At 39.8% G+C, this 24,969-nt stretch overlaps 1 protein-coding gene across 7 annotated transcripts in view; it reads right to left on the bottom strand.

The window, feature by feature from the left end:
• Positions 1-24,969, bottom strand: part of PTPRE (protein tyrosine phosphatase receptor type E) — a 140,419-nt gene that overhangs the window by 55,966 nt on the left and 59,484 nt on the right. For 5 of the 7 annotated variants that reach the window (XM_081912687.1, XM_081912690.1, XM_081912691.1 and 2 more), the window contains one exon: positions 15,276-15,298. In XM_081912687.1, the coding sequence (XP_081768813.1) occupies positions 15,276-15,298 (23 nt within the window). Of the gene's footprint in view, positions 1-12,932; positions 13,050-15,275; positions 15,299-16,558; positions 16,611-24,969 lie in introns of those variants that run through there. The other 2 variants (XM_081912694.1, XM_081912692.1) reach the window with 2 other exon arrangements.

Raw genomic sequence — 24,969 nt, 5'->3', positions numbered from 1 at the left:
ATATCTATCCTCTAGTTTCTTGAGCAATACTGCTGTTTGATGTGTTTCCCACCAAACCAGCTTCCATCCAATCTGAAAACGTAAACCATGCTCATTAAGCTGAGGTGAGTACATTTGAGAAAGCCCTTGCACATGTGTAGATAACAGCACACGTATGGATGAAAAGCTTCAAGTACAGGAATTTGGTGCATGTATTGGGGGCGGGGGGTTGCTGCATGGGGAAACCAAACAGGTAATATGCATCAAGTGAAGACATCCCCACTCCCTCTCTGGCATGCAAATGTGACTTGAAAACCCGAGGAAGGAGGGAGAACCACACTGCAGTCTAGGCTGCTCATGTGTACAGTTTTGCCCAAGGCCTTAGTAAAGAAGAATGTACATAAGAGCTCCGTTTCATTGGGACACACAATAAACATCTGGAAATAGCATTTATTGTTCCAAACAGTAACCCTTTTTATTTATTTATATGATCATTTAGCTTGTTAGTTCTTTAACTATAATAACAGCATGTATAGTTATGCTTCCTGGTCTGCCTTCTCCTGCTACAGGAGTCTTTCCAAGGAGAACATGTACTATTTCAGCAACTTAAAAATCAAAGCCACCTAAGTTTTAACAGCATATATAGTTTTAACTCCACATCTTTCAATAAATGTTAATCTGGGATAATCAAAGCTCTTTAATACAGTGATGCCTTTCCGTTTCCTGTCAATTTGTGAAGCCACGAATACCTGGTAAAAGCTATTTATGCACAGGTCAATGAAATGCTCATGGTCTCCAGTAGTTTTGAACACTGTCACTCACTAACAGTTGCTGAGCTCTGCTAAAGGTAAAATGGAGACTGACATTCAGCAAGGGCACAGTACGTGCTAGGAAACTCAGCCTTTTTCCTGCTCTCTCCTCCCATAGGACACAAATTGTATGAAAACATGACCCCTTGTCTCCTTAGAATCTCCCCTCCCCTCCCAGGGTACTTTGGTATGAGATACACACTTGTATTTTCTGACTCCCTGCAAAAAGGCCGCACTGTGAAACAAAGCTCAGTCAGGAAACATAAAGAAGTTAGAATGTGCTTCTTGGAGAGAACATAACGTTTCCTATCTTTATGCAATTAAATACGTTACAAACAGGCTGATGAAAGAACAGAAAACCCAATAAAAGCATGAAAAGCTATCTCACACTTTCTGCTGTCGGGAGAGTGAAATATATTTAGTGCTGATGCTAGGAAAAATCATTTAATCAAGCGCACAGGCCAGACCTTCAGCTGTGCTCTCTAGGGACTATATCAAGTTATGCAGGCACTCTCTGAAAGAGAATTAAACATTAATATTACTCGTCACTTCAATTTAAGCAAAATACTGCCTCATAAAGGAAGACAAAGTTTAAAACTACACAAATAAATATTCCAATTGTAGTAAGAAACCAGGCTGAAAATGTTATAGTTTGTATATAAACTTTGCAAATTGGATGAGGGACGTACACACACTGCAGTAATCTAAGGTTCATGATTTTCATATATCTGAACACTTCAGATACTAAAGTCATTCAAATCTGGGGTGTGCCATCATAAAGATAGATTTTTAGTGACTCTGACATTCTCACCTAGAAAGCAGAGTAAAAGCTTGAAGACAGAACGCGTGTCGGAGCTTTCCCTTGAGAAATCCAGATCTCAATGCCAAGTCACTCTGATAACTACCGGTGTGTACTAGAATACTGAGAACCAATGACAAAGGGGGCAAATAAAGATTCAGGTTCATCAAAGTATCCTTAGAATGTGTGCATGAGACTAATAATAATAATAATAATAATAATAATAAATTATTTAATTATTTATACCCCGGCTGTCTTTCCCCAGCCACTCTGGGCAGCTTCCAACAAAAAAATACATTAAAACATCAGTCATTAAAAACTTCCCTAAACAGGGCTGCCTTCAGATGTCTTCTAAACATCAGATGGCTGTTTATTTCTTTGACATCTGGTGGGAGGGCGTTCCACAGGGCGGGCTTCTTGTAACTTGGCTTCTTGGAGTAAGGAAACTGCCAGAAGGCCCTTGGTGCTGGACCTCAGTGTCTGGGTTGAATGCTGAGCGAGGCAAAGACGCTCCTTCAGGTATACAGGACCGAGGCCGTTTAGGGCTTTAAAGGTCAGCACCAACACTTTGAATTGTGCTCGGAATTGTGCTCGGAAATGTAAACTTTGATAGATGTTTTGATATCTTGGAGCCTATTGCCTTGGATCTTGAAGTTCAAGCCTTTCTTTTACCATATGAACAGAGATAATCATAGTCTCTAAAATGTGCTAGCTTACCCTTACCTGCAAGGGCATGCTCTTTAGGGAGTTGTCTTCAGACACCAGGCCCATTGGCAGACTAGCTCTGTGTTACAAAGATGTCTGCAAACAAGACATGAGGGCTTGCCACATCAACCCTGCTATGTGGGAATTCTTTGCAGTGCCTGGAGACAGACAGGTCATGTATTCACAGCATTAACCTGATGAGGAATGACTGCTGGGAGGAGTGCAGGGAGAAAAAACACCATGGTGCACCTGTAGCAGCAAGATGGGATGCCTTCATCTGCCCCACCTGCAATAAAACATGTCTCTCCCGTATTGATCTCTGCAGCCACAGCAGGCGCTGCAACCTTCCAACTGTTTGACTTCACCCCAAAAGGCGCACTTCTCCATTGACTCCCAAGACAGACAGATGCCAACAACCCTTATCCATGATATAGCTATTAGAGACATTTCAGAGGTCTGTTCAGGGAAAATCCCATGCTCCTGATATTATTAGTATTAGTATTAACTATGTTTGCTTAGATGTTTATTTCACAAATGTGAACTCAAATAAACTCAGAACCATACATTAAGAGCAGGTGAGTAAAAAACCTAAAATGCTCACCAAAAATATGCATGAAACTGCAGATCCAACTCAACCAACCCCACTAAAAAAAATGAGCTGAAAATTAAGGTCTGGCTAAAATAAATGTTGTCTTTGTTACATTGATAGCCAATAGTATGCTGAAAAAAGCATATAGCCAAAATGCAATATTATTTAATCACCCAAGGGGCTGTGTGCTTCTACATGAATTCCAAATTATGACCCAGAAATAATTGGTAGACTGTCCTGACATTCTTTTAATGGAACCGGACAAAAGACTTCATTTTTATTAAATTCTGCTGCCTTAGAAAGATAAGAAGCAGAATTCCCTGCAGGCATTCAGAGGGAAAAGCATAATTTGAAGTAATGTTTAAGTCTTGAACTACAAGGTAGAAGATTATCTACTTATTTTAAGTGAGAGACTTAACTTTATAAAATGAACCTTGAATAAATCTTATGAACGACATGAAGTTTATCTGCACTTCATCTTCTGGCATGAGCATTGGGGCCAATATTTCTAGGGCTGGCCTGCAGCAGGGTGCAACAGGATGAAAAGCAATTGGCTTCAGACAACACCATGAGAGCAGGATAGATGAAGGTGAACATTAGTCTCTGAACGGTCCATCAAGAGCTTTTAAAAGCATGAGCACATTTCACTTATTTTATTGGTCCAGCCCTACAAAAATCCCATATTAGGTGATGATGATATGACAGGTTAGGTCATGAGAAGTTTTTTTGGTGAAGGATTCCTAAATGAAAGCTCTATCAAATTCCTTGTCAACTCCAAAAAACCCAACACCCTAGACATGTTTGAATTCTTCAACATGAATTAACTGTTAACAACATCACTGAGAATAGTATATTCAAAATGCAGAAGGAAGCCTAATTACATATCTTCCATATACAGCCCTAGACTTCAATCTTTATTCTGTAACATGCACTGTGTATTAACATGAACTTCAATACAAATAGGAAACCTTAATAAACAAATACACATTAACTTCAGTCTACCTAGCGCTCCCAAAATCTAAACTCACATTTCAGAAATATATCAAAAAGCATATCATTACAGATACATTAGCATGAAATGGAGAATTAAGAGCAAATATAAAATGTTAAGATGCCCACTTCATTTTGTGTGACCTGTCAATTCTATATCACCAGGTAACTCTATTATTTGGCTATGATCAAATAACAATACATATCCCATAAACTAAGGTATCATATCTTGCATAATGATAGTTTGAATGAGAAACTTGCAAAGTTCATTCTTAAAAAGTCATGATAATCATTACATTTTACTCTGAATTTAATTTCGGCACTGAAATATTTTGATAATGTCTAAAATACCTTACTGAACATTAAATTATCTTTTCAGATTACAGAACTTTTATCTCAAATTCCATTTAAATTATTTCAAGTACAAGGCAACCATTTCCAAACTTAGCAGTCTGAAAAAAGCAGCTTCCATAAAATTAAGAGTAGAATTTGGAAGGACTAAGTTCCAAGATATATTTTTAATACCTACAGTACTGATGTATGCGTGAAGTTTGTAATATGTTGGTAATCACTGTTCAAGTATCACAGCTATGCTTGCATTAATTAGCTCTATAGTTTTATGCTTTTCAGCTGCTCATGAAACACTAGGGGAAATCCATATTTCCTTATATATAGCCATCTAGAAATGAATAATTGAATAAATAGGGAATTAGTTTCTATTTTGCAATTGTAATTATTATTATTTTTTTGTTTGAATGATCTAAACTTCATTTATATTCTTTTGAAACAAGTCTTTTGGCAGCCCTGTCCTAATTGCAGAAGAAACACCGCCTGCAAGTTTGCTTGCTTGTTTTTAAACCATGCTTCTCTAAACAACTATTCTCTTAGCTATATTATTAATAAATGGAAGATATCTATCTCAGTATAGTTTGTGTTCAGCAAAACAAGAACTGCTTTCTCTATGGGGACTTTTAGATTTAAAGGCAAAATAATAATAAAGACAAAATACCTCATTAACTTGGTGTAATTATAGTTAATGTTATCACCATTTATTTTTATTATTCATATAGCGCTGTCACAGTATTAGTGATTTCACAGAGCTAAATGCAATAAGCTTGCAGTTTGAAATTAGAACCATAAAGTTAGTCATGTCAATTAGTTTCAATATGTTTACTCTGAGTAGGACTGGCCCTCTGCTTCTTCAAAGAAAGAGATAAGATACTGAACTATCTATTCTGTTCCACATCTTTTTGGGCCACAACAGGAATACCCTGAAATTTCCACAGCCACGTTGTTACTCTACCCATCCCCACAATGAGGCATGTAGAAGAATCCACACACGATTCAATTCTGTGTTCCCCACCTGCATCATCTACAACTCAGGAAATAGATCAATCACAACACTAACCTGTGCATCAGCATACAACTACCATCTTCTCAATGCACCCCTGGACAGTGCAGCAATGCACAGCACACTCCTCAGGAATAAAGGAAGAGGAATTTTGTGTGGACCCCTTCAGATAGTATAGAAATCTACTTTGGTATTGTGACTAAGTACTTCTGCTACTACACCCAAGGCTGAGGTGCTCAGTGAAGAGTATTTTTTTTGTATCGTATAACCCCAGCTATGGGACGCGGGCGGCGCTGTGGGTTAAACCACAGAGCCTAGATCTTGCCAATCAGAAGGTCAGCGGTTCGAATCCCCGCAACGGGGTGAGCTCCCATTGTTCAGTCCCTGCTCCTGCCCACCTAGCAGTTCGAAAGCACGTCAAAGTGCAAGTAGATAAATAGGTACTGCTCCGGTGGGAAGGTAAACGGAGTTTCCGTGTGCTGCTCTGGTTTTCCAGAAGCGGCTTAGTCATGCTGGCCACATGACCCGGAAGCTGCATGCCGGCTCCCTCAGCCAATAAAGCGAGATGAGCACCGCAACCCCAGAGTCAGCCACAACTGGACCTAATGGGTCAGGGTTCCCTTTACCTTTATAGGCCCAGGTGCACAAAGTGTGGTGCTATCTACAGCCTCGGAAACAATCCAGACATCACAATTAAAGATGCTGGAAAAGGAGGAGCTATTTTTCTCACTAACCAGTTGTATGTGTACAGAAGATCTCCAGCACCAATTTTTGCAGAAACAAATCTCCACAAACGTGTCATTGCACATATGTTTCATCTATATGTGGATATATGCACAGAGGAACTATGGGTGTTAATAAGTAAATTGTCTTTATTAATGGGAATTCTTGAAATAGTAATCTTCTTGTGCCATAATTATAAGTAACCATATTACATTGTTTGATCACAATTTGAGTTCCAGTTTATTTCTAAACAATACCACCTATCTTCAGAGGCTGTCACAGCAATAATGCTCAGCTCCCATTTCTCATTAATAAATACTGAAAATATAAGTCAAATCATTTGTTTTACTTGGTAAAGCTTGCACAGAGCAAATCAGATACATAATTTTAATATAAAGCCTAATTAAGAAATAGCATACTTTCAGTCTTATCAGCAATGCAACATAAAATTATGAAGTCTGCACTAATTAATGCATTGTGTCAAGTCTTAAATTATACATCCTAAATGCCAGAAGCTATAATTCTAAATACAAGGTAGTTTAACCACCTCTCTCACCTAATAGCCACAGTTAATTAGCAACTCAGTTGTAGTGATGTACATGATAAAATATTGCTAAAGATGCTTGAAAGAACATGTCAGTTTAAGGGTGGAATTTAACTAGATTCTCTTATAGTTCAGTTTCAAGCCAATTACCACCATGTGAAACTTTTTCCCCAATAAAACTCCCCTTTTGGGAGAAAAATACCCAACTCATCATAAATGAAATGCTAACACATGAGCAAGTAAGAGCTAGCAATTGATTTTTGTTTTGTTGTATAAAGAATGTAGACTCTGAGAAGGGAACAACAAAAATATCGTACCATTTTGTTTCATACTCAAGCCAACCAAGGGTTCTGAAATGTATTGTGTGAGGATTCAATAGGCACCAACCACAATATCCACTAAGAAACCATATCCCTAAAATTGTAGAACTCAGCACTGGCTTCTAAACCTCTAAGAAATGGCCACAAGCCAAATAAAATTATGTCTAACTTAAAGAGTAGGGACGCGGGTGATGCTGTGGTCTAAACCACTGAGCCTCTTGGGCTTGCCGATCAGAAGGTTGGCAGTTCGAATCCCCGCGACGGGGTGAGCTCCCATTGCTCAGTCCCAGTTCCTGCCAACCTAGCAGTTCGAAAGCACTCCCAAAAAGTGCAAGTAGATAAATTGGTACCGCTCCTGTGGGAAGGTAAACAGCGTTTCCATGCACTGCTCTGGTTTTGGTGTTCCGTTGAGCCAGAAGCGGCTTAGTCATGCTGGCCACATGACCCGGAAAAACTGTCTGTGGACAAACGTCAGCTCCCTCAGCCTTTAAAGCGAGATGAGCGCCGCAACCCCAGATTCGTCTGCGACTGGACTTAACTGTCAGGGGTACTTTACCTTTACCTTTTTTTAACTTAAGAGTGCCATGCCAATCAACTGTCCCGTTGTTATTTAACTGCAATAAAATATTCCATGAAGAAAAGAATGCTACTGTGTAGGTAAGTGGTAGATTATTTTTTAAAAAATGCATTACAAATGTTGCATGGTGTCACGAGGCAAAGAAGTGACAAAATAAAGTTTCCACATTTTTGCTTTATTTTGCTCCCCATAAAATTATCAAAATGCCACACTGATGCATGATGTTTGCAATTTCTGGTTGAAAACCAATACTCTAGGGTACCCATGAAGTCCACTATATAAATCTTCTCATTTTTTACCTTATCTACCTTCTCAGGTTCATTTAAACATAACAGCCAGCATGGATGCTTACAAACAATTTACCATGTCATAATCCTTTATTATTATTACTATTGTTATTCTTAAATTTGTATACTGCGCTTCAACCATAGATCTCAAGGTGGTTCACAACAAAAGATCACAATATAAAAAACACAAAATACATAATAAATGCAAGAAAAACAAACAAACCAATAATCTCCCTTCCCATAACACATTTAAAAGCGGATTCGTACCATTTTGAATACCAAATTAAAATCCTCATTGTATTTCATGGACCCAGCTTAATCATTGACTCATGGTGAACTCAGGTAAGCAGTGCTTTTTTTCTGCTGCTACTCAACTAGAAGAAAAACACTGCAGGTAAGCCTCTTACTCTCAACTTCAATTGTTCTCAAGTTTAACTGTTCTATCTGTAAGGAATTGCTGTTCCCTTTTTTTTGGCTAAGACTAATAAGCGAAGAATATTTAACAGCTGTGCGCCTGTTATATTCTGTACGGAACTGTATCCATAAAGAAATGTTTCACAAAACTTCTCTTATACTATCTCAGCAGTTCAATTCATTCATTCATTCATTCAGTGGATTATTGGCAGCAAATATGTCTAGTGACCAATGCAATAATTACCCACATTTCCAGGAGAAAGAAGACAAGCAATGCCAGATCTGATTGCTTCTAGGCCTTATGGGCAGCAGGATTGCCACAGGGATGAGGAATGATAATGATGGATTTGAGCCCTACATTGAACAAAAGATTCCTGCCTTGCTGAGGGTTTGACTAGATGGCCCTTGTGGTGCCCTTCCAACGCTACAGTTATATGATTCTATGCTTCTATGACATACAGTACCTGAGCAAAGGTAGCTCAAAAGTTTTCTAGGTGATATTTTCCTTTCAGCTATATGCTGGTAACTCATTTATGCCAGGCAACAACAAAATGGTCTATTAATAAAGGTTCTTATATAGAGAGTTAAGGAAATATATGCCAAATAACCTCAAAATACCTGAAGAAAATGGTGTCACATTTTCCTAACATGCCCTAAAGAGAGAGAGAGAGTTCAAAACAAGCTTATGTCAAAAGAACTGGAAATGCACAGGCTTCAGTCCAGTAGTGTCAGGGTGTAGAGAATATTAAATAAGCATAATCGGGTAGACATATGGTGGTTATCTTATCTTGTTGTTTAAGCTTGCAACAGCTTCACAAGATGGTGCCTTAACACTGTGAATAGCATCCTAAATGATTTAAAAACAGTGTGACTTGCAAAAGAGATAATGTGGTATACATTCACTGCACAATGATTGATAGGAACAATAAAGGTTTTCTGATAAATTGGGAGAATTTAATAGGTTGGAAGTTGTAACACTCAAGGTTTAGCAATAATTTACTGAAGGTCAATAACACCTGATCTACTGAAAGGCAACTTATTTATGAAATGAAGAGTACAACTGACCGATAGAATGTTCTTGTCTATCTGACCTTATTATGAATTCCAGAACAGAGAAAGTTAAGTGTAAATCCTATTTAAATTATTGGGATCTAAGCATTCAAATGTGTCCAGTAACTCTATTGATTCAAGCATCTCTAAATCTCCCTTCATGCTTGACGGCTATAGAAGGAAAGTGTGCCTACCTGTTGAGTCCAAAGGTGGACAGATACTAAGCTGGTTAAATGAAGGCATTTAATTTTAGGGTACTTCCTTGCTCACTGTTACTTACAGACTGGTGTACTAGGATACAGGTGGTGCTGTGGTCTAAACCACTGAGCCTCTTGGGCTTGCCAATTGGAAAGTCGGCAGTTCAAATCCCTGCGATGGGGTGAGCTCCTATTGCTCTATCCCAGCTCCTGCCAACCTAGCAGTTTGAAAGCATGCCAGTGCAAGTAGACAAATAGGTACCACTGGGGGAGGAAGATAAACAACGTTTCTGTGCACTGTAGCAATCCATAGAACTCTTTAGATCATTGCAAATGTAGGTTTACCTAGGCGCTGCAACCGTGCAACCTGCATAAAACATGTCAAAGGATCTTATGTTTCTTTCAGCTGCTCCAGTTTCCAAGAACCCTATTGTGCCAAGTGTTGTTAATGTTTTTGTTTCCTTTTAACATAAAAGATCCAATCTGCACTATTATGTATCAGGCTTAGGAAACAGAGTAGGAGAAGACAAGGATGGTGTCATTTCTTCCTGTTACATTTTACTTCTTTCTAGCTACAGGATTCTCTCCTGCCTGACCTCTCTGCAGTTACAACAAAAATTAAAAATAACACGCAATACACATGTGTGGTAAATGCTAATTTCAAGATAAGGAGGAAGGAACTGAAAAAATGATCTTCTAATATTAGATAGAAAGCTGAGTATGACATAAAGAAAACAGCCGTGAAATGAAAACATACAGAGTTAAGTTGCAGCCTTCTTCAGTAATTAATACTATGTTCCCCGTGACAGACATGGGAGCACACTGAGTAGCCCATACTCCAATGTCCACTTGAACAGTGCAGATATCTGTAGTAACCCTGTAGATGCAAAGGGCTCCAAATGACGCAGAATTCAAATTGTGCAGAGTTCCAGTTTGTGTCGAACCCTTCATAAGTACAGTACAGCTTCATGCAGGAAGACAGCTGAGCTGTTCAGAGAGAAGCCAGGGCTACTCAGCTCATCCCTGCCCTGTGTTGAGTAACATGGAAGCATTGACACCAGGACAGCTCAGATAACGGAAGTGATTCACACTGGGAAATATTACCAAAACCAGTGTATTGAAGGTGGCTCATTTTCACAGATTAATAAAACAACAGCCCTTCCCCTCCATCTCTGATTATATATATATGAACAGGGGAGACAGCTGGATAAAGCATACATTGGTGCCTGCATGAACATTTTGTTTACTGAAATGTCATTTTCTTCTTTCACAAATAATCATGTCAGTCTAAACGCCTTCTGGTTTGGGACCATGTTACTGCCTTTAAAGAACTGTGTGTATTATATTAATGCTAACAAGCAAGGACTTCACTAAGAGAGCATATGTTATTTTCTACTGCAGTGTTTTAAAAAAGGGATTTACTCCACGATAAAAATAATTCACATGCACTAACTATTAAGCATTCATGAAGCATATAAAGGGCATCAGTCCTTAAAATAGGCCAGCTTTGTTAAATCTTGCACACAGTTATATCTGCAGGTGGTCTTCATGTATTATTTGCTTTGCAGAGCAACTACATGCAGACAATGAGACGGGGTTGGACTAGATGACTCTTGGGGTCTCTTCCAACTCTTCTATGCTTCTATTATTCTATGGCATGACACCTGTACCTAACCAAATGTAAACTATCCTTGCGTACCAGTCGCAGAGTCTGGCAAAGGACAATGAAAATCAAACATTTTCTTTCATGTAGACTTAGTCCCCCCTACTCACCCCAAAAGCCTATTTTGCTATGACCTTTATACACACTGCAGATTCATTGTGTCTCCTGGTTTAAATGTATAAGTATTTCAAAATGAAAGTTTGGGACTTTATTTCTGGAATTTCTATCATATTCATCAATATTATGTATTGTAATTTATGTATTCTGTGTTATTTGTATGATGTTAGCCGCTCTGAGTCTGGCTTTGGCTGGGGAGGGCGGGGTACAAATAAAATTTATTATTTATTATTATTATTTAAAACAAAAACAAAGAAAATGCTCCTTGCCATGCCTCCAAGAGTGTTTCACATAATACAAATGAAATATAATTACAGGGCATAATAAAATCATTCAAAAAGCAAAGTGTCAGGAAATGCATTTACTGCAATTTCCAGCCAATTAGAAGGGTAGAAATACACTCCACAGCTGATAATGGCTAAGTTCACATGTAACAATTAGCTTCAGTAAACCATACTGTGCGGAAACTGGGCTGCTGCACAAAGCCCGACTGTTCCCGCTTTGTTCCCCCCTATGAACAAGTGGATAAACAAACCAGGAAGGAGATAGCTTCACACAGGGGTGGGAAACCCTTTTCAACCAAAGGCTCACATTCCTTTCTGGACAACCTCCTGGGGGATTGTGCCAGAGTTTCTACACACATTCACACTCCCTCTATCTTCCATCCAGGCAGGCAGAAGGATGTATCAGGTTTGAGAACACATTTCAGCCAGGCTGACCATTGGCCATGCTGACTGAGGCTGATGGGAGTTGTAGTCCAATGACATATGGGTGGCGCCCCATTGACTATCCCTGCAGGGTTGTTTCCATACGTTCTGAGGTAAAAAAGAAACAGCCTGCGTCCAGCATGTGATCATTCACTGCATGCTTTCTTTCCCCATCAAAATGAGTGTTGTTGAATGTGATAGAACAGACAATTAGATAGAAATTCACAAAACTATTCTCCTTTCTCTTCCACCAATGCTGAAAATCTGTTTAGCACAGTGGAAGACTTTTCACACTCAACAGCAGGAGCATAGCCCGTAGATATTTGCAATTTACTTAGAACTGAAAGGTATTATGTGCAAGGGCCAAAATCTCCTAATGTTCCTTTCTGATCTTTTATCCAGATTTAAATATTACTGAATTACACAGAATAATATTTCTAGCTCCTCCACATATGAAAAATGATTTTTAACTCTGTTATTTTTAGACCAACAGCTGACTCCACAGCAACTTCACTGTAAGAAATTATATACAAATTAGTAAGTCTACACCCAACAGAATATAAAATAATTTAATTTCCAATTATTATTGAAATAAAGCTATTAAAACACTACTTGTGTTCTTAATAAAGGAGGTCTTATATATTATTTCTAAAATTGTAAGTAAAATTTACCTTTAATGCAATGATTTCGACACAATGATCCATGTACATATTTCACTTTTCTAAAAACGAACAATTGCTTGGTATTGACTATTGTTTTCTATTCCATTATGGTCAATATCGTATGCACACTTACTTGAGAGCCCCATTCCTCTCAGTGAATCTTAATTCCAAGTAAACATTACAGGATCATGCTATTTGCCATATTAAACAGAACATATCACTTTCCAAGTTCAGAATCTTAATTTTGTTATATACTCCTGTGGTTTTATTCCTTTTCTGGCACCTTTCCACATCTATGAAATATGATCTTAGAAAAAGCACTGTAATATATTTAACTAATAAACTATATTGTTTACAATATATTCTCTCTTACACTGCACACTTCAATAAATACACACTTCATTAAAAACATACTTCATTAAATAAAACAATCCAATATACTCATTTACCTCTTTTTCATCCAGAACAGATCTAACGGACAACCAACATAATACCCTGGGATCCATTTTGCCTATCAACTGTAAAGTAAGCCTTTATCAGCAAATCTTGGTTTCAGGAAATCCCGGTTCAAGTGCAACTAAGTTCCTTTTAAATAGAAAATATATTGGTGTCCCAGCCCATCCCTCCACCAGTTACCCATGCTTTTCTAAATGGAAACCTTGACTGCTGGGCATAATTATAGTAGCTGTTGCATGTGATAAATAGTCAAAAAGCCAGAGTCATAGGATTGTCTGGAAAAGGCTGCTGCGTCTCATAATGTAAACATTTCCTCCTGCTGCTGGAATAGGAAACATCCATTCTGGTAAATGATTAAGAAATTGCTGGCTTTCAAACTCATTCGTAAGAGTAGGAACATTCCCCTCCCCCACGCAGCTGCAAATCTCCTTTGCTTCCTACAAAAAGACATACAGTAAGTAGAAAACTTGAAGAGAGTAAGACGAAAGAGCACGCCTTAAATAAAACTCACAAACTTTAATATGCAAGGGTAAGACCCAGGTCCACTGTAGTCCCTATTATGAAGTGGCTGCTTTGTAACATTCCTTGTTGAGATTAAAAATTCATATCAGTCCTACCTTCCAACAAAGGTGGTAATTCAAGCCCCTAGTATAGCCTGCTTGCTGACACAATAAATGACCACAGCACTACAAATCCACCGTGGATTTAGCTTACGCGGCTGTAGTTGTCCACGGGTCCAGTATCTGATGCACAGACAAAGACGACAAGTTTTCATTGAAAAGCAATACTGTTCTAGCAAACTCCAGAATGATGCCTGGCTTCACCTATGAAGGTTTTTTTGGGAGCTATTTGGGGATGTGTGTGAAACAGCAAGGTGGTTTCAGAACATGTGAAATGCTTCACGTACTGTTTTCACTTGCCTATTTAAGCAGCTGTTGGTTCTTGTGTCACTTCTGCTACCAGCAGTTTCCTTCTTAGCAGACTGACAATCGGGAATCGCACGCTAAGGCAGCAATCCTAATCCTACTTACCTGGGAGTTAGCCTCATTGAATTCAGTAGGCCTTACCACTAAGTAGACATGGTTAGGATCGCTCTATAAACAATGGTATCGCAACATTACATGATATTACAAAGACAATTAAGAGTAAAGGTGATGAAAGGAAGGAGAAGCCAAGTCTGGGTGGGACTGGCCTTTTTAAGGGGCCTGTTGTCCCTCCCTTCTCTAAGATCTCTTCCAGCCATGTAAGATGAAGAAACCCCATGAGATCCTGGGGAGACCCAGCTCAGTCGGTAGAGCATGAGACTCTTAATCTCAAGGTTGTGGGTTCGCGCCCCATGTTGGGCAAAATATTCCTGCATTGTAGCAGGTTGGACTAAACGACTCTTGTGGTCTCTTCCAACACTATAATTCTATTATTATTAGCTATTTTGGCCACGACAGTGACCATGGTGCCCTGCAGACTGCCTGTGTCTCAAATTTCTTCACTGGGCTGTGAGAATGAGTATATACCTCCTAATTCCTAATAGCCACCTTTAAGGTGCCTCTCCATAACAGCTTAATCATGGTCTCCCCTATAACAAAGCAGCAACGTATTTTCAACATACAGTATAATGACTTCTGCCAGAAGCTTGAATATCGCTGAAGTTGGAACAAAGCAGTTCAAAATAACTCAAGGCAATTTATAGCTTTCACATGCAACCCTAAGCAACATTATTTCCTCAGTTAAATGTTCATTGCTAAGAAACCTGCACAAGTTTCCTACCACATTATCCTTCACGCACATCCTTTTAAAACAAACTTTTAAAAAAATAAATCAGGTATTATTTGCCTAGGCAGATGTGCCTTCAAAATGCCCCCTTTACCCATTTCTATCTTTCTATTTTGGATCGTCCTACTTTTTAAAGCTAGCATTCAGAACTGAAGCAATGAATGGCTCTTACAATGAAAGCAGCCCAATTCTGCCGACGTGGTTCTAGAATAGTTCTTTTTCTGCCATTTTCCCAACAGCAGATCTGTGTCACAAGCAACTATTATCAGCACCATTATCTGACAATGGGCTTCAAATGTACGTCAGTGATAAGAAGCACTTTATTTTCAAGGCTGCAAACTAATGCATGTTAAATTATATCCTAACAACTAATATGAGAAGGAAAAGTTAGACTGCAAAGGCTACCCCCTATAAAATATGCTGACCTATAAAATTTAAATATAGTTTGGCTGCTATATAGCTTCAAGCTGTTAACTTCATAATGTTGTGAAATTTCTTAAAAAGAATAGTATACTTGAATATACTGGTGGATAATTGTTAATAGTTAGATTATGCAGTGTACTCACCTACTAGAAGAAGATGCTATAGGCTGCAAAGGAAAAAGAGAAAGAGAGAATTTAAAATGTTTATACAAATATATATACATATTGTTGCTCTAAACTGATGACACATTTCTATATTTATATGCAAGCTTTTGTCTCCAGTGCAATCACTTAGAATATATATCCAATATTCTTTTGTTGTTTGTGTAGCAAGAAACCTCATTGTGGAATTTGAACCACAAGGCAAGTACTGAAAAACAGAACTTGCATATATTGAAAGACCTGCAACTCAAACTGGCAAAAGCCTTGCTCAGGAAGGAATGAACACATGGCTGGAGGAAGGAAATTTGGGTCATGTAAGCCCTATGCAAGAGTTTCATGCAATGTTATTTTTAAACAACTACTTTAAACAAATAAGCCTGCTTCCTCTACCCCTAAAGTTAGAGATCGGTTCAAAATAACTCAAGGATGCTAATCACGTGGAAAGGGAAAAAGGGAGCAGAGCAATCATGTGTCCCCAGTGGCATGCGGTGAATTTTTTCGTGGGGGAACCGTTAGGGCCAAAGGCGTCAGCTTGCAAGGGCAATGGAGGGGGCCTGACGTTTCCCTTGTCACACATGTGAGCATCGTGCCTCCTTCCCTAAGCTTGGCAGAAGCTTCCTGGGCTTTGGGAAGCAGGTGCCAGCCCTCTGACAGGACTCAGGAGCCCTCTTGCCTCCTTCCCAAAGCTGGGCAGGCTTTGGGATGGTGGCGGAAGGGCTCTTGGACCCATCGGAGTATTGCACCTCCCTCCCTCTGCCAGGCAAAAGCTTTCCAGGCTTTGGGAAGGAGGCACCAGGGGAACATTTAGGGGACTAGCCTAGTCCACTGACCGCACACCACTGCACATCCCCCTAAACTGCATCCCTGGTAGCCGTCCATAAGTTGAAGGGCAACCATCTGTAGTGGGGAGTCTGCTCTACCTATGTGGACCCCTGGATGTTTTAGAACCAATCTGCCACACATTCAAAATACCGTTTGTTCAGGAACATAGGTATGTGGACCGCGGACATACAATTTGTATTCTGGAAATAGATCACTGGTATGTTCCTGTGCAAATAACACCTAAACCACATCCAAGTTTAATTCCAGGTTAATGGACAGAATGACTCAAGCTCCTAAGCAATTCTGTTTTTTCCAGTTGATGCCACTGATGACAAACCTGCTTTGAAACTGAGAAGTATATCATGAGCACGCAGTTTAGCACAGGAAGTTTGATAGCACAACCCTTTGCATGGTTACTTAGAAGGAAGCCTTATTGTGGTCACTTCTTGTAAGTGCACATAGGATTTCAGCCTCAGGGTGTCTCCATATAAAAGTAGCCCTATAAACACATAAAATGCTCAGCATGTGTTCGCAGTAATTTATGACATGTTTAAAAAATAACATGCCACTGGTTGCTTCTCTGTGAGATTATATTTGCTGAATTCTCTCTCTCTCTCTCTCTCTCTCTCTCTCTCTCACACACACACACACACACACTCACACAAACACACACGCGTGTCCACAAAAATAATTACGGAGTGGAGCATGGTCTATGACTTGGAACTACAGGTCATTGACTGTTTTGATTCATTATATTTGTTTTCAGTTTGTCCACTGAACAACAATACTGTAGGACTCTAAACTAAAGACTCCTAATGCTGAAATTCACACCTCTTACACAGACTCCACCTTGCTACAGTGAATGTCAGACATAAGGGCTGAAACCAGTCAGGCTTTTTTGTTGTTGATGATTTTGCTTGTTTGTCCACAACATAAAGGAAAATATAACACAAAGTAGATAACTCTTTAAGCCGGGGTCGGCAAACTAAGGCCCGGGGGCCAGATCCGGCCCAATTGCCTACTGGATCCGGCCCGCAGACGGTCCAGGAATCGCCGTGTGGATTGGTGTGGGGATTCTGGTCGTTCGGGCTGTGCCATTTCCTGCCCCCCTCCCTCACACACATCATGGCAGCGCCTCCTCCCTCCCTCCTACTGCCTGCTCCCCGCCCTGCCTAGAGGAGGAAGGGGGCTGGGCTTTGTTGCACCGTGGTTGGCTGAGAGCCATTTTAAGCAGCCCCTCACCAGTGCCAGCCCTTTCGCACCACTCATCATCCCTCCGCCGCTGCCAGCCCCTGCCACTCGCAAGGCACAGGTAAGCAGCCACCAGGGTTCATCCGGTGCTGTGGAGAAGGGAGGGGAGAGTCGTGGGGAGGATTTTTGTTTTCAAAATATAGTCCGCCCCCCCCCCACAAGGTCTGAGGGACAGTGGACCGGCCCCCTGTGGAAAAAGTTTGCTGAACCCTGCTTTAAGCAAACACTGGAGCCTTGGTCAAAATGGTCAATAACTTCTTTTTATCAAAGTCTTAATTTGTGTCTTGCGTATCCATAGAAAAAAAGGACGCCCGTGGCCAACCCTGCAGATACTCATGCACACACTTGTTCACTGCATGTTTCTCCCAACGGAAGTCTGTGGTGATGAGGTCCTGGGGATTTATTTCCCTACTTCTACTTTTCACAGACCCTCATCCATGTGCTCACTATGCCAGTTGAAACACCAGCCTTTTGCAGCACTTATGAAACAAATTATTATTTTACGCTCACCATCTTACTTTGGTTTGGATTTCAATTAATTATATTATTTTCAAATCAGTTTCAATCTGAGAAACCCTAAACTGGTGGGTGAAATCAGTTCTCCACCACCTCTTATGGAATTATCCTTCCTCCCAACCAGAATATGATGAAGATGCAATTGTTGTTGTTTTAATTCTTTTTTTTAAAAAAACACACACCAAATAGTGTTAATTCTTCTTTTCAGCCAGCCTATGCAGAAAATAGAATGAGAAATTAGGTCACAATGCACTGCAGAGATACTAACATAGTTGTTTCATAATCTGTGCAATCTACTTATTCTGTCCTGAATTCTACAGAGAATTCATCCATCTTTGAGGAAGATGTTGTACTGCATAGCATCTGAATCAATCCTTTCAGTTTATTATACCGCACATCAAAAGCCATAGAACTAAAATTCATTTAACAGTCATTCTGCATTATGAAGATTAACAAGCTGCAAATAGTTCCACTAGAAAACTGAATTCAATAAAACTAATTAGTTTTTCCCTTACAGTAGGTAATGAGGACAGCTGTGTTAGAGTGTATTTTGCTAACTCCCAACACTCCCTCCTCCCTTTTCCAAATCCCTCAGTCACTGACCTTCAATTTGGAGGTGCAAACTGCCAACATAAACAATTACAGAGGCAATTTTGCAGACAATTATGTAGGCCCAAAGCATTTAGGTGCAATCACACAACTGCGGCTGATTGAAATGCAAGATGAAGATACTTTGAATTTTCCATAAAATTTATAGTTAAATATTTAAAGTGAAAAGGATATGCTTTATTTTGAACTGCCATTTCTAAAGTGCTTTTCTTCACAGATAATCATCATACAATGTTTTGTACATTATCTTCTGCAGTCTCATATTCTAAAATCTAGAAGCATGTTTGTGTGCTCTCTCTCACATACACACTAGTCATAAAGAAATGGAGGAAGCTATTACTGAATTTCCTGGTTCCTAACAGATGTTTCCTGGAAAGAGGATGTGGAGCGAGTCATTATGACATGGTAAGTAGCTATACAGACAAAGTGATGACATTTAACCTAGTGGTCAAGTGCCTCTGCAATGTACTGTGCACACAATGTCCCACACTTTTGTTCAAAAACTTAAGTGTTAAATAATATCATCATCCTACACAGTACCCCTCACTTTTAAACAGGGTGCAGAACTTTCATAATTATAAACATAACCACTTTCTAAAAAATGATAGCCCCCCCCCGCCTCCCTGAGACCACCAAATGTGCTTAACTAAAGCAATGTTCCATCTGATAGATAAATCACTTGAATAGCTGTTGCCTCGTGACAGGGAAAATGTGTAATATCTCCATGCCAGCACCACACACACTAAGCAGCTGATGGCACAGAAAGGCAGTGCGAATTTTGGTTGGCACACAAAAAGTAAGCGTTTTTAAACACAGTACCTGCCACTTGCAATGCTGCCAGAAATAAATACTTTATTATTATTATTATTTGTTTGTTTATACCCCACCCATCTGGCTGGGTTTCCCTTTTGAGCAGCATTTGTAGGGGCAAGCGCAGCACTGAAATCAGCCCATGTTCTTGTTAGAAATGTGAAAACATACTGAAAACATACTTTTATTTCAGCAAGAGATGTGGTAATTAGTCTTTAAGTAAAGAAAAACAGCATACAGTAATTTATTGTAAGATAGGAAGTTTTACTGGCAAAACAATATCAAAATTAGCAGAATTGACAGTTTCTATAGGTGCATTCAATTAATACCTGTCACGGACTAGTTGGGCACAGGGGAGCCAGCAAGGGAAGAGCCTGGGGTGTGGTGGTGGTACAACAATGAGCAGTCAGAGGCAGAAGAGGGGGGAAACCAGGATGAGGAGGGATCAGAAACACAAGTCTTTCCAGCTTAAAGTTAAGACACTATAACAGCTGGAGGGCCACACACAATAAAGAGTCATGCTTTCAAAAGCCATGTGATGATCAGTGAATTCCATTGATCAATTGTTATTATGGAAATAAGGGGTCAATTGTATATAAAACATGGATGCATGCCCACAGAGAAACACTATTATCGAGATAGGAGTCTGTGATAGCTGCTCTTACTCCTTGTGGATGGTTTGGCTCTAGAATAAAGTTGGTGCCATCTGTCAGTAAAACTCAATACAGCGCAACAAGCCCAAGGAATTATATATAGTTTCCAGAGAGAGATAGAACATCAAAGCGCGGGCTTTTCTGATAAAACAAAAACTTGTTCTTTTTCTTATAACAGTTACAGATAGGTAGCCGTGTTGGTCTGCCATAGTCAAAACAAAAAAAATTCCTTCCAGTAGCACCTTAAAGACCAACTAAGTTAGTTCTTGGTATGAGCTTTCGTGTGCATGCACACTTCTTCAGATACACATCTGAATCTGAAGAAGTGTATGTATGAAGAAGTGTGTATCTGAAGAAGTGTGCATGTACACAAAAGCTCATACCAAGAACTAACTTAGTTGTTCTTTAAGGTGCTACTGGAAGGAATTTTTTTTTGTTTTTTCTTATAAGTTAACTTCTATGCAAACTTTTGCTGCACTTTGATTAAAATTTGGAAGGGCTGCCTGCAAGCAAACAAAAAGCACTCCCTATTTGTTTCTGGAAAAATGGGAACACCCCAGCACCACATTTTCCCAGTTTCCTCTCAGGCCTTCACATCTCTACCACTGCACCAAAACCCAACATACCTACTTTTGACTGAATAAGCACATTAATAGCCTTTCAGGTTTTGGGAAAAGACTGCTTACCAACATTAATGCATTATATGCTGGAGAGGTGAAAGGGGAAATGAATCAGGAACAAACTAGCAATTATCTGCTGTGAAGGATGACAGCTATAAACTAAGTAAGCATAACACTGCTAACTGCACACTTTCTAAGTGTTCTGGCAAAAAAGAAGAAGATATATAATAATATAGCATAGCAAAGCAAGAAAAACACAGGATAGCGTAACCCAATGTGTAGCTTGAAAACATGATACCCATGAATTATTCCACACTACTACTAAAACAATAATAAAATGCCCATCAGTCATGTTGCTGTGATTCTCAGGAATATTGTAATATCAACTTTAAAAATGAAAAACACATTTATCATCACTTTCTGCTGTGAAAATTTAATCTAAAAGTATATGTCATTCTTGGAAGACTCAATTATTCCAGCCACAATGAATTAAGTATCTGACATATTATGTTTTGTTTTAGGAAAATCAGCTTAGGACATAGTTCAATATTGAAACATTTTCAATTAAATTGTTTTCTAAAAAGTGTTCACATGCATTGATATATATATATATATGCTTTCGTAGATTTTCACGGGTTCCAGTAACAAGAAGCCGAAAGCACCAGCCTGAAGATGACGAGTGAGACCTCGTCGAAACGTCGCCTAGACACCCCAACTTTTACACGGGAAGACACCCGAGGACACCAAAACCTGCATATATATATATATATATATATATATATATATATATATATATATATATATATTTGCTTTCGTAGATTTTCACGGGTACAGGAATGCAGGTTTCTTGTTACTGGAACAGAGCAGGATCTCAGTGTTTGAGTTCCTATAAATACTGTTGAGGGGGTGTGGTGTATAGCCTCCAATGTTCTGGGCAGAGAGGAAGTTCCCAGGCTAGTGTGCCTTTTCTTCTTTTGTTCCTTAATTACTTGAGGGATATCTTGAGTGATTTCTTGAGTGATATCCTGAGTACCACTTAGGTGGGTCATTAGGTGTGGATTAGTTGCTAAAGTCTTTGTGTCTTGACCTCTTGAACTTTGTGAAGAGTTTTTCTGAGAAGATGGCTGTACTGCACTTAGTTGTGCTCTGGCTTGGCTTCGTGTATAGGGGCGAGCTGTGGTTTTGTGGCCTGTGTCAGCCAGATCTGTGTAGGGATTGCAGGGGGGTGCAGCATCCGGAGGTGCCACCATGGTTTGGCTACTGGATGGTGTCTGTAATTTATCTGTGGAGAGGGTCTGGGTTTGGGTCTGGTGTGGTTGATTGGTGATAGCGTTCTGTGTGCCTCTGGATCTGGTGTCAGTTTTTGTGGGGAGGGCTAATTTCCAGATGTCTGGCAAGTGGGATGTGTCGTCACGCTTGTTCATGTTGTGAGGGTGTTTCTCTATCTCGATGGCTTCCATGATTATTCTCTTGTGGTGATGTTCCATGTTAAAGAGCAATTTGGAATCTGCAAAATTAATTTCGTGTCCTGTTTCTTTCATGTGTTGGAAAAGAGAGGAAGTTTTTTCTTCTTTTTTGACGGCATTCTTGTGTCCTGCGATACGTGCATTTATTCGTCTGTTTGTTTGTCCAATGTACGTGGCTGGGCAGACTTTGCAGGGTATTTCATAGACCCCTTGGTTTTCCAACTGGATTTTATCCTTGGGGTTTCTGAGGATATTGGCTATTTTTTGGTTGGTGCAAAAGGCTGTTTTGATATTGTGTTTATGGAGGATTTTGCTAATTTTATCTGTAGTGCCCTTGATATAAGGAAGGAGGGCCATGCCATTGTTTTCTTCTGTGTCTTGGTTTTTGGGGGGTGTTTCTTTTTGGATTAGCTTCGTAACCCTGTTTTGCTGGTATCCATTGGCAATTAACACATTTGAGAGATTCTGTAACTCAGTTGTCAAGTGGTCTTTGTCAGCCAGGCGTTTGGTTCTGGAGATGAGAGTCTTGGCTACGGAGTTTATTTGTGCAGGGTGGTGGTGTGATTGTGCATGTAAGTAGCGGTTGGTGTGTGTTTTTTTCCGGTAGATAGTGTGTCCTAGGGAGCCATCAGGTTTTTTGTAGATTAGGACGTCAAGGAAGGGAAGTTGGTTGTTGGCTTCTATTTCCATAGTGAATTGTATTTTGGGGTGTAGGCTGTTGAGATGTGTGAGGAAGCTATCCAGTTTTTCCTTCCCGTGTGGCCAAATTACAAAGGTGTCGTCAACATATCTGAGCCAAAGTTTGGGTTTGTGTTCTGACTTGTCTAAAGCATTGGTTTCAAAGTGTTCCATGTACAGGTTTGCGATGACCGGTGAGAGGGGTGATCCCATAGGTGCTCCTTCTATCTGTTTGTATCTTTGTCCATTGTGGATGAAGTACGTGTTGGTTAGGCAGTGGTTGGTCAGGTCCAAGATGTATTCGGGGGGATTGTATTTGTTTTGAATGGCTGTCAAGGCTTCATTAATGGGCACTTGTGTGAAGAGAGATACAACATCGAAGCTCACAAGTAGGTCATTAGGATGTAGGTTTTGCTTCTTTATTGTTTCTATGAACTGGAAGGAGTTTGGAACGTGTGAAGAGATGGATTCTGCATAGGGCTGAAGTTGCTTGGCGAGAAATTTAGCGAGATTTTGTAGAGGTGAGCCTATGGAGCTGACTATTGGTCTGAGTGGTGTTCCTTCTTTGTGTATCTTGGGGAGGCCGTAGAGTTTGGGGCATCTGGATGATTTTTCTCTGGGGATGATTCTTAGCTGGATTTCTTCACTGATAGGAGAGGCTTTTATTTTGGATTTGGTGGTTTTTTCCAGATAGGTGGTGGGATCGAGATAGAGAAACACCCTCACAACATGAACAAGCGTGATGACACATCCCGCTTGCCAGACATCTGGAAATTAGCCCTCCCCACAAAAACTGACACCAGATCCAGAGGCACACAGAACGCTATCACCAATCAACCACACCAGACCCAAACCCAGACCCTCTCCACAGATAAATTACAGACACCATCCAGTAGCCAAACCATGGTGGCACCTCCGGATGCTGCACCCCCCTGCAATCCCTACACAGATCTGGCTGACACAGGCCACAAAACCACAGCTCGCCCCTATACACGAAGCCAAGCCAGAGCACAACTAAGTGCAGTACAGCCATCTTCTCAGAAAAACTCTTCACAAAGTTCAAGAGGTCAAGACACAAAGACTTTAGCAACTAATCCACACCTAATGACCCACCTAAGTGGTACTCAGGATATCACTCAAGAAATCACTCAAGATATCCCTCAAGTAATTAAGGAACAAAAGAAGAAAAGGCACACTAGCCTGGGAACTTCCTCTCTGCCCAGAACATTGGAGGCTATACACCACACCCCCTCAACAGTATTTATAGGAACTCAAACACTGAGATCCTGCTCTGTTCCAGTAACAAGAAGCCGAAAGCACCAGCCTGAAGATGACGAGTGAGACCTCGTCGAAACGTCGCCTAGACACCCCAACTTTTACACGGGAAGACACCCGAGGACACCAAAACCTGCATATATATATATATATACACACACACACACACACACACTATATATATATTTATATGTTTTATATTGTTCATGATGTCTATTAAAGACTTAAACAGTTGATCTATGTGTGCTTGTATATAAGCAAGTTCCACTGAGTTCAAACAGGGCTTACTTCCAAGTAGGTGCAGATTGGATTGCAGTTTAAGTTTGCTTTGGAAACAGCACAAAGCAGCAGCAGCAATCTGAACTGTAAGGATAAACACATCTGGCATAGCTTGTGACCAAAGTAGATGCTGTTTTTTTTTTTGGCATCTGTGCTGTAATGGTACACGCTGAAAACCACGCAGATGCAGAGCCTTTCAAAACAGAAAGATAGTGTGGTTCTCATTTGCAGATAAACAGGCTAGAAGAATAACACATTTTCCTAGGATTCCAAACAAATAAGTGAATCAAGGAAATTCCTAGATTATTTCTCAACCAAAAGAATGATTTTAAATGAATATTTCATGTCTGTTTCATGAAAGTTTTACTCCCACTTCTGAGAATTAAGGGTTGGATCCAAACTTACTTAGCACAGGCCCATTGAGATAAGTGGTACTTAAGTTTGTTTCAAGCCCTTTCATAGGACTTGAAGGTAGCTGAGTTTAAAAAAGAAAAAAAAATGTAAACTCAGCCTTTTATTCAGGATATCAACCATGTATAATGTTTAATTAAATAATTAAATGCAGAGCAGAGCAATTTACCATTAAGGTATACACAACATAAGTGTTGCAATATCACAATATATTTATCTCCATGGGTCAAACACATTTTGTTGTGGAAAATCATTGTAAATGCATTGCATTAAGCAAGAAATTCAG

This window comes from Podarcis melisellensis, assembly GCF_964234715.1.
Source record: "Podarcis melisellensis genome assembly, chromosome: 5".
In the NCBI taxonomy this organism is placed as follows: domain Eukaryota; kingdom Metazoa; phylum Chordata; class Lepidosauria; order Squamata; family Lacertidae; genus Podarcis; species Podarcis melisellensis.
This window is presented reverse-complemented; position numbering and strand designations above follow the sequence as displayed.